Source organism: Nicotiana tabacum, chromosome 1 (genome assembly GCF_000715075.1).
Source record: "Nicotiana tabacum cultivar K326 chromosome 1, ASM71507v2, whole genome shotgun sequence".
NCBI classification, from domain to species: Eukaryota; Viridiplantae; Streptophyta; class Magnoliopsida; order Solanales; family Solanaceae; genus Nicotiana; species Nicotiana tabacum.
The window spans coordinates 23,172,883-23,183,385 of NC_134080.1; the positions used below are offsets into that span (position 1 = coordinate 23,172,883).

At 38.3% G+C, this 10,503-nt stretch overlaps 1 protein-coding gene across 1 annotated transcript; it reads right to left on the bottom strand.

The window, feature by feature from the left end:
• Positions 1-288: 288 nt before the first annotated feature.
• LOC107766971 (uncharacterized) lies at positions 289-5,826 on the bottom strand. The gene is made up of 5 exons (XM_075247055.1): positions 5,429-5,826; positions 3,288-4,495; positions 2,246-2,392; positions 1,295-1,411; positions 289-1,205 (listed from the first exon to the last, which is right to left on the bottom strand). The coding sequence occupies exons 1-5, from the start codon at positions 5,721-5,723 to the stop codon at positions 573-575; spliced, it is 2,400 nt and encodes a 799-aa protein (XP_075103156.1). The 5' UTR covers positions 5,724-5,826; the 3' UTR covers positions 289-572.
• Between the last annotated feature and the right edge of the window lie 4,677 nt (positions 5,827-10,503).

The following is a 10,503-nucleotide window of genomic DNA, read 5'->3' on the forward strand; positions in this document are numbered from 1 at the left end:
CTTGACAATTTGAGGTGCACAGGACTCGATAAGGCACATTAAGGGATCGTTTGGTATGAGGTATAAGAAGGTATAAAGGTAGTATAAAAATTTAATGTCACCTTAATACTCTGTTTGATTAGCAAACCAGGTATAAGTTATTCCGGTATTAATTTTAACACCGGGATAACTTATACCTTATAGAACGTGGAGTAATTAGCACGGGTACAATTTATACCTTCTTCTTAGAAATTATGCAATTATTCCTAATACAACAGACCAAATAATGAATAAACAACAATCCCAGCATAACTTATCACACTATAACTTATACCGGTATAAATCGTATTCCAACCAAACGACCCCTAAAGCTTATAGCATCAGCTAGGAGCAAGAACAATATCAATACTGAGTCGAAGGACTCAACGCTGCAAACAAAGGTTGTTATATCAATACTCCATGCTGCACAAGATAAGCTCATTTACAAGCAAAACAAAACTTTGGAAGACAGCAGATTTTTAATTTCGTTTCTTTTTGCTCTGCGTATTTCTATTCTTTTTTCGTTCACTCCTATACCTATCTTCGTAACCTTCTTACTGTGTTGCTTGATTTACCATGTACACATTGCCCGACTCTGCAAAGGCCCTCTTGAGTAGACTGAAAGCACCAACGATAAGCAACATCACTACTACCTTCTTTGATGCGAAGACCCTGAGATTCACCCTGAAGCCATGCTTTCTCATGAACCTCACCCCAGACACGCGTAACACGAGAAGCCAGGAAATGAAAGAGCACAACACAACTTTAATCATCTCCGTCGGTCCACATACACTCCTTGCATCACTGGACAAGTCAACGTATGACCAAGAAGGAGCCTCTTGGCTGTTATCGACCTGGCTCAACCCAAGACTCTCGTTCAACCAGCCTGATAGCTTTACAAGCACCTTTGCCAGCCACGCGATTTCATCATCTGAGATGGGCCGCTTCATCCAATCACCCTTGTATTTAATATCGGCCATTGTTCTGTTGCCAAAACTTCTGGGTGTAAAGATTTCATCTCGCGAGTGCTCACACTGAACAATTTCTGGCGTATTCAGGGGCTTCAAGATAGGGCCACCAAATAACTGGCCAAGCTCAGATTTTAGTCTGTCCAAACACTGGAGGTTTTGTGTAAGATTTTCCCCACCAATTGATTGCAGTTCAGATTCTGCTCGCAATACAAAGAGCTGACAAACAGGTTGGACTGAGTTAGTAACATATATACACAAGCACAACCTACATGGAACGGATATCTAGAGTGCTAAATATTGATCACCTGAAGCAACTTTTGTCCACCATCTTCACCATCACTGAAGAGTCGTAAATCTTTGTTCCAGTTCTCATGCAAAAAAGAACCATCAGCATCAGTTTCAGATAGGCCGTCCTCCCAGTCCTGACACAACAGGAAAAGAACATAAGAATTGTAAAGAAGTGATATTGGAGCTCACATGGATAAGCATAGAATTTAGCCTTACTAGAAAGGTCACACAAGAAAGACAATACTTTATGGAAAATCTGATGGGCCTTGGGGCTTGGGCATGAAGAATCTCATTAGACAAACTTGCACATTTATATTACAAACCCTTAATCTTCGTCCTAGAACACTTGCCATCAGAGACAGTTTCTCATACATTTCCCGGCGCATGACCTATTTTAGGAAGACGATAATAGGTTTCATAATGGTAAACGCAGTACACATAAATCACTTTCTTCATGAAAAGAAACCAAGATTCAGGCCCTACAAACTCATTTCTCCAAATGGCCCAGACAGGTAGGTTGGAATTTTGCAAGTGACGATCGGAAAATATAAATGAAATAATATAAAGTAATGCTTATCTTTTTCCTAGTTTCCATTCATTACTTTAAGGGAACTACACACCATCTACAGGTATCATACTGTACTATTACAATGCAGGGCTCATCATCATCAACAACAACAACAACAACAAAAAACTCAGTGTAATCCCATAAACGGGGTCTGGGGAGGGTAGTGTGTACGCAGCCCTTACCCTTACCTTATAAAGGCAGAGAGGCTGTTTCCGATAAACCCCCGCTCAGGGAACAATGGAGATAAGATAATGCAGGGATCATCACTTGCTGACAAGATGCTTCTACCGGTCAAATGAGAGTACATTCCAGGTAATAACTCTAAGAGAAAAGATCAACATAAAGTGCGCCAGCTGCTATCAATGAATTAAGCAACTGGTAAGAAGAGAAGTTACAGTACCTGTAATTGCTCACGAATAGCAGGAACATGTCTATGCAAAGCATTAAGCACTGATTTAGATGATCCAGTTGGTTTCGAATGAAATACAGTGTCCACATTTTTTATGAGGTCCATTAGTTCTGTGGATGAGGTTAATATTCTTATCACCTGCATAAAAAAACATAGTTTAAGAAGGGATGAGAAGAACGAGAGTAAAATAAAAGCATGTGGAGTACCTAACTAATCTGATAGTCAATCAGGATAAAGACAAGCAACAAACGCAGAGTTTAACAGACCACTGGAAAGCAACAACACATGCTCTGAGAAGCATATGATTACAGGACTTGGCTCAAAATAATTTGATCACCAGCTCCCGGCGAATTCTAGTCTGTTGACAATTTTTTCATAACATTAGCAAAGTCAAGATCCCACAGCTCAAGGCTCCTATGTCATCAGATCTTACAGTTCACCAACGTCCAAGTGTATCATGATTTATTGTTCTAGCAACGCAACTAAGACAAATTTCCTCTGTCATCTAACATCATGCGATTTGTTATGCCAAACTCTTAAAATGACTCATTGCATAGCAATTGTTTCATCACATATGGCAGGCATCTAGGCCGATCTGTATGTTTCATTTGTTCTCCAATTACTTATCTATCTTAGTGCAGGGAATGTTTATATTTCAGGTTTAAAATATGGAGCTGGATATGCAGTTGTGGATCCCAGACCCTCTAGGATCAAGGAATTGGGCAAAATCACTTCAAATTAACCCCCCAAAAAAAGGTTAAATTGGTATCTTCAGTAATTTCCAAAATAACAATCGACAGTTTCTGTTGAACTGAAACCACCAGACTCATGTTATCTGGAGCAGTTTTCATTTAGCTAGTTGAAAGTTAAAGAAGCCCTATCAGAGAAATTGATGACCAAACATGCCAAACTAAGACCGTGCACATGTCATGCATTCAGTCACTCATTATAGCAACAAACACCCAAATAACATGCACTGGAAGCTTTCGTGCAATAGTAACCACCAACGGAAAGATGTGAAAATGGAACAGACCTTTGAAATCATGTTGACTATCACTTCTGGATCTGTATGAAGAAACTTGTGGGCGAAACCAATAAAATGCATGACCAAAGAGCTGTAGTATAAGTAGTTAGCTAATACAAAAACTTGCCAAGAAGAGGTATAGGCATGTGGAGTTGACTGGGTAACCTCCTTCAGTGTACTTGCATTAGACTTCCCCAAATTTGCATCAAGTTCTGCAAATTCTTCCATACAAATGGTCCAGGGCTCCAGGTAACTAACCCACAAGGTGAACACCTGTGATGCATTTTTAATAGAACTTTCCACTGGACAATACAGGAATGTCCTCAATATAAATCTGTATAATGGCCTCTGAATCCACGAGTTCCAAGAGTTACCAGAATCCACAATGGTAACAACATTTCTAGATTGAACAGCGTTAAATGTCCCCCCGACTTTCCACCTAGGACTTTCAGTATAGTCAAACTGGTCAGTTCCATCAGTTGGTGCAACTGAACTCAGATTAAGATACTTAACAAACACATTTACTACTTCGCCTAATCCTGAAGTAGGAGGACTCTCACCCAGTACTGACCGAAAAGGGAATGACACACCAAATGATTTGCACAAATTCACAGGCAACGGTGAGAAATCATTATCAACTAACCAAAATTGTATTAGTGTATTAACCAAGAACTCTGCTTTTTCAACAACTGGAGTGTCATAAGCAAAAGAGTAATGAAGCAGTGAGCTCCTATATGGTTGATGTGCCTTCACATCACCCACAGGCACATATGCATGGAGATATGCATACAAAAGGCGCATATACAAATTACCCTCATTCTTCTGCTCCGTCCCACGTTTGGTGCTTGATAAACCTGGAATTGAATAAGCCCAATTCTCCATTCTAAACCTTCTGCTTCTCTTAACTCTTACAGTTTGAGGACCCTCGCTATTACCTCGACAAACAGGGTAATAGGTAAACCAGAACATGTAATATTCAAACACATTCAACTGAACCTGAAATGAAGAACCCTTAACTGAGTCCTCCTTCAACCTACTTTTGAACAAGGGGCATAAATCAGACAAAACCCGTGAATCTCTATCATTTTGAACAGTATAACGAACCCATTCGGGTAACCTTTCAACAGGAAATACATATTTAACTAGAGACGACCCATCTGCAGCCGCAATAGAAGATAGCAACACGCCATTGGGCGACAATAAGCTGAAAATTCTACCTGTAACCAACAACATTTGTTACCAAAAAACTAAAAAATGATTAAAAACATTGCATAACATAAAGAAACAGTAAGAAGCTTCTGGAATCAGAGGAGGATTATAAATTCACTTTGGAAATGTGTAATTTACTATAGCCAGCCAAAAATGGCAGATCAATCAAAATTAGTTAGCTGAAAACTCTACCATTAAACCAGAACATTTGGGATGATAAAAATAAAATGATCAAGAATATTATAAAGCATAAAGAAATTGTAAGAAAACGCCAGAATTCAGGAGGTTTAAAAATTAACTTTCATGATGAGTAATTTAGGTAATCACCAAATGACAAGAGAAAAGAAATTAATTAGATGAAAATTCTACCTACAACCCATAACTACTGTTAGTATAAAACCTAAAATTCTGAAACTCGAAAGGAAATTGTTAGAAAATTCTAGAATATGAAGAGGATTCACTTCACAAAATGAGTAATTTAGTTAGTGACCGAAAGAATGGCAGAGAGAACAAATTAAATAGCTGAAATTCTGCCTGTAAACCACAACATTGTAATGATGACAATATTAAGAATTAAAAAAATCCAAAAAGCACAGAAATTGTGAGAAATTTATGGAAGCTGATGATGTTTACAAAGTCGCATTTGAAACGAGTACATTTTCCACACTAGCAAAAAAATGGAAGTGAAGACAAAATAATTAGCTGAAAATTCTACCTGCAAACCGTAACATTCTAATGATAAAAACAGAACAATTATAAAAACATTCTAAAAAAAAATAGTTGTAGCTGAATATTTTACTTGCAAAGCATAACATTGTGATGATAAAATAGAGACAATTATAAGAAATTGTTCCTTTTCGGAACGACTAATCCGAGAAAATGGAAGGAAAGACAAAATAATTAGCTCAGAAATGGAAAGGCGTGGAGCTTGAGAAGCAAACCTGCGAGCTGAGAATCGTTGGATAAAGCGGCAATATCGATCCAGCCGGAAGGAGAGAGAGACTTGACGGCAGCCGGAGCAGAAGCTGAGTCGTCGAAGCCGAAGAGTTTACAAATTAGGGTTGGGAAAGTGATGGAGAAGAACCATCGGGACTGGTCAGGTGTATGCTTGTGTAAGAACGACTCAACGGCGTCGCACGCGGCGAGGATCTGAAGCGGAGAGGAGGCGGCGAGTACGGTGGCGGCGATATCGGAGGATTTCGACTGAGTGTCCGTTGCGTATAGACGAGACATCATTTTCGCATGACACACAGAGAGAGAACTTGATATGCCAAATTCAAAATGCGATGGGCGTGATGATAACAGTGAGGGTTTAGGAGTTTTTAAATGGGGGAATGCGTATGCAAATGGCGCCTTTATATAGGGAAGAGAAGACGGACGAATTTGGGTAATTCTGGAAACCCGTGGGTTTTACTACGTGGCGTTTCGGTCCTGCTTCTTTGTGATTTCCTTTTTTTGGGGTCCTACTATGAGTTTGAAAACACAGACTTTTGAATGCTAAAGGGGCCTGCTGTGTTTGGAAATTATAGTATCACTGTTCTTTATTGTCAATGGGATAAGAAATTTGAACTTCCAAATTTAATAACCTACGCGTTTGGATAATATTTGGTTGAGTTAGAAATGTAGTTAAAATGGTGATTATTTAAAAGTTAGTCTTGTTTGAATGAAAAAAGAATTCACACCATGACAAATCAATGGCATCTGAAAGGATAATGTTGAAGGGATTCATACTTTTAATTCAGATTGTATTTCTAAAAGATTTTCTGTATAATAAGGTAATGTGGTATAAAATATGAAATCATGGTTTTCTTATTCTTAATCAGGATCTTTATCTATTTATATCATGTAATATCTCTAGAAAACAAAGAGTGATAGTCTCTTGATATTAATATATAGGTCTCAGATTTAGATGCACAATTGAATTGTTTGTCTTAATTCATTGGTCCAAATAAATATTATGTACTAATATAATTTAAATTAATTATTTAAATCTATTTAAATAAAAGTTCGCTTCTGGTGTCTTGTGTGATAAGAATGTGTCGTTGAGACTTTAGGATAAGTTCTACAAGGTAGTTGTTAGACCGACTATGTTGTATGGGGCAGAGTGTTGGCCAGTCAAAACCTCTCATGTCCAACAGATGAGGGTAGCGGAAATGAGGATGTTGAGATGGATGTGTGGGCATACTAGGTTGGATAGAATTAGGAATTAAGTTATTCGAGACAAGGTGGGAGTGGTCTCTGTGCAGGCAAAGATGCGTGAAGCAAGGTTGAGGTGGTTCGGGCATGTTAAGAGGAGAAGCGCAGATGCCCCTGTCAGGAGATGTGAGGGGTTGACCATAGGAGGTGTGAGGAGGGGTAGAGGTAGGCCAAAGAAGTCATGGGGAGAGGTGATCAGGCGGGACATGGCGCTACTTGAGCTAACCGAGGACATGACTCTAGATAGAAGGGTGTGGAGGTTGAAGATTAGGGTAGAAGGTTAGTAGGTAATCATCCATCTCCCTTTATCTTCTCTAGCTCGATAGTATTAGCGCTAGTTCGGTACCCTTTTTTTTCCTTAGTTTTCTATATCCGCATGTCTCGTTTCGTTGTTACTTGCCATTGGTAATCTCGTAGTTTGCTAGCAGTACTTCGTTCATATTCTCGTCCGCTGCCTTGAAATTAGTTTTCTGAATATGTTATCTTGCTGCTACTTGTTATCAATACCTTTTTCATATTACCTGTTGCTATCCCCGATTTAGTTTTCTAATTATTGTTTTGCTATTACTTGCTACCAGGGTTTCTCTTACCTTCTGTAGCCGAGGGTCTATCAGAAACAGTCTCTATGCCCTTTCAAGGTAGGGGTAAGGCTGCGTACATCCTATCTTCTCCAGACCCCACTTGTGGGACCATACTGGATTGTTGTTGTTGTTGTTGTTGTATTTAAATAAAAGTTCGATGTTATAGGGCTAGCATGTATAGTTGGTGTTTTACTAAATGAGCTCATCCATGTGGTACAAGCTCAAAAAGATTTTCGTAAAGGTCACTTCATTCCACACCCATATAGAGGGATCACATTTCTCATGTAAGACAGTAAGAGGACCAAAAGCTGAAGTCATAAATAGATGACGTAGACGGCTTGAACTCATCAAACATTATAATTGCACGATTGATTATCATTCTACTAAAGCCAATGTGGTTGCAGATGTGTTGAGTCGTAATTCCCTTGCAAGTTTAACTCTAAGTCTATTTTGTAAAAATTACCCCTAACGTCAACTTTTCGGCCCACTCATACCCTAAAAACTAACGGCCCTATTTTAATTAATAAAAAAATTTATTATTTATTATATGTTAATTTTCTATTGGCTTAAATTAAAACCTCAGCCCATATCCACTTATTAGCCTACTCCGTCTCAGATTTTCACCCTTCAACACCCACGGATCTCCCTTTCCGTCTCAGATTTTTCGGCCTTAATTTAATTTTTATTTTTTGTTAAATCAATTTTTCGAGTAAAATCAGGTACTCTTTTAAATTAAATTAATGCTTTATTGTAAGATTTTATGGTTTAATAAGTTATCTTTCTGCCAATATTATATTTGTTGTGCCACCATGTAGCTTTTAAGAGTTAGTTGAAATCATGTGAGCAAATTAGCTTCACAGTTCATCGATAGTGATTTGGTTGGGAAACTTTAGGCGATGATTAAGCTGGGGAAGATGAACAGGGAAAGGGACCAAATAATAAATTAAGAAAAAGAAAAATATGAAATTTTGACAATTAAAACCTAGATAACGATTGGATCATGAGTCGGGTATGGAATCAAGTGGTTGAGGGACTAAAAAGAGTTTAACGGTTAGAAGGACTAAGATGGATCATTGTTGGGTTATATACAGATAAGATATGGGTTAGAATTGAATTTTTAGTTTTAACCAATACGCAATTGCCACGTCATATATAGTAAAATAATTTTTTATTTCAGCAAATGTCCGTCTGAAACAAGGGCATAAATGAGCCAGATTTTTAACGGTGAGGGCAATTTTTACAAAATAGGTGGACGAAGAGTATTTTCAAACTTAAGCGAATAGGTTAGGGGCCGTTTTGGCCCTTTTCCGAAGAAAGATGGTACCTTATTTTATAAAAATAGGTTGTGTGTTCCTAATGATAATGAATTGAGGAAGCAGATCTTGATTGGAGCACATAGTTCACCTTATGCAATGCATCCTGGAGGTACTAAAATGTACCGAACCATCAAGGAGCACTATGGTGGAATGGTGTGAAGAAAGACATTACAGAATTCATTTCTAAATGCTTGGTATGTCAACAAATAAAAGCTGAACATCATGTCTCGGCTGGTCTACTGCAACCCTTGTCAATACTTGAATGGAAATGGTAAAGGATAACGATGGACTTTGTTTCTGGACTTCCACGCACTCAAAGGAATCATAATGCAATTTGGGTCATTGTAGATAGACTAACTAAGAGTGCTCATTTCTTGGAAATCAGAACGGACTACTCACTGGAACGTTTGGTAGAATTATATATTAATGAGATTGTGAGGCTGCATGGAATACATGTTTGGTCTAGCTTGCAAGAAGCTTTGGTTTCCAGGTTGAATTCTAGTACCGCTTTCCATCCACAAACGGACGGCCAGTCTGAGAGGCTAATACAAATCTTGGAGGATATGCTTCGAGCCTGCATTATTGAGTTTGAGGGTAGTTGTGACAAACACCTACCAATCAAGTATAGGCATGCCTCCTTATGAAGTTTTATATGGGAGAAAATGTAGAACTCCTCTTTGTTGTAACGAGGTTGGTGGAGGAAAATTGGTGGGTCCCAAGATTGTACAACAAACAGAAGATAAGGTAAAAATCATCAAGGATCGTTTGAAAATTTCTTCAGACAAACAAAAGTCCTATGTTGGTCTTAAAAGGCGTGAAATTGAGCATCAGGTGGACGATAAGGTATTTTTAAAAGTGTCTCCATGGAAGAAGATTATGAGATTTGGCCAAAAAGGTAAACTTAGTCCTCGATTCATTGGACCTTATGAAATACTTGAGAGAATTGGTCCAGTTGCATATAAGCTAGCATTGCCACCTGAATTATGCAAGATCCACAGCGTCTTTCATGTATTTATGCTTCGAAGATACCGCTCAGATCCATATCATGCTCTTCCAATTGAGTCTATTGAGGTTAATTCTGATTTGACATATGAAGAAGAACCAATCCAAATCTTAGCGCATGAGATAAAAGAGCTTAGAAATAAGAGAATCCCCTTAGTGAAGGTTCTTTGGAGAAATCATTTAGGTGAAGAAGCTACCTGGGAGCGAGAAGGGAATATGCGAGTTCAATATCCACATTTGTTTCGGAACTAATACAAGGTAAATTTCGGGACGAAATTTATTTAAGGGGGAAAGAGTTGTAACACCCCAAATTTTTAATAATATTTGCATTCGTGATTGAGCATTTTATAACGTGGAGATATTTTAATTTGCACTTCCTAAATGTGAAATTGGCAATATATAAAAATCCATTACTTTAGATTGTGTTAATATTGGTAAAGAAGTGTCATGTTGTTACTATGTGTCACACCTCCTTTTTCCGCACCCGAGGGGGTGCAAGAGAGTTTTTTCCAATTAAAGGACAATCGAAACGGGATTGGTTCATTTATTTCAGAGTCGCCACTTGGGATATTTAGGGTGTCCCAAGTCACCAATTTTAATCCCGAATCGAGGAAATGAATGACTCCATATTATAGTCTGCGTACCAGAAATCCGGATAAGGAATTCTGTTAACCCGGGAGAAGGTGTTAGGCATTCCCGAGTTCCGTGGTTCTAGCACGGTCGCTCAACTGTTATATTCGGCTTGATTATCTGATTTTACACCGATATGAACTTATGTGCAAATTTTGTCTTTTAACCACTTTAATATTATTATTTTTAGAAAAATGTGAACATCGCTTAAAACACGTCTTTGGACTGCGTCACATGAAATGCACCCACAATCCGGAACATATTTTATTTGACGTTTTGGGATTTGGATTT

Bases quoted from the DNA above. Each gene is read 5' to 3' on its own strand.
- LOC107766971 (XM_075247055.1), bottom strand. From the start codon at position 5,723: ATGATGTCTCGTCTATACGCAACGGACACTCAGTCGAAATCCTCCGAT. The intron at 2,393-3,287 runs GTCTGTTCCATT...TTTTTTATGCAG, and splicing joins TAGTCAACATGATTTCAAAG to GTGATAAGAATATTAACCTC. The intron at 1,206-1,294 runs GTGATCAATATT...CCTGTTTGTCAG, and splicing joins GTGGACAAAAGTTGCTTCAG to CTCTTTGTATTGCGAGCAGA.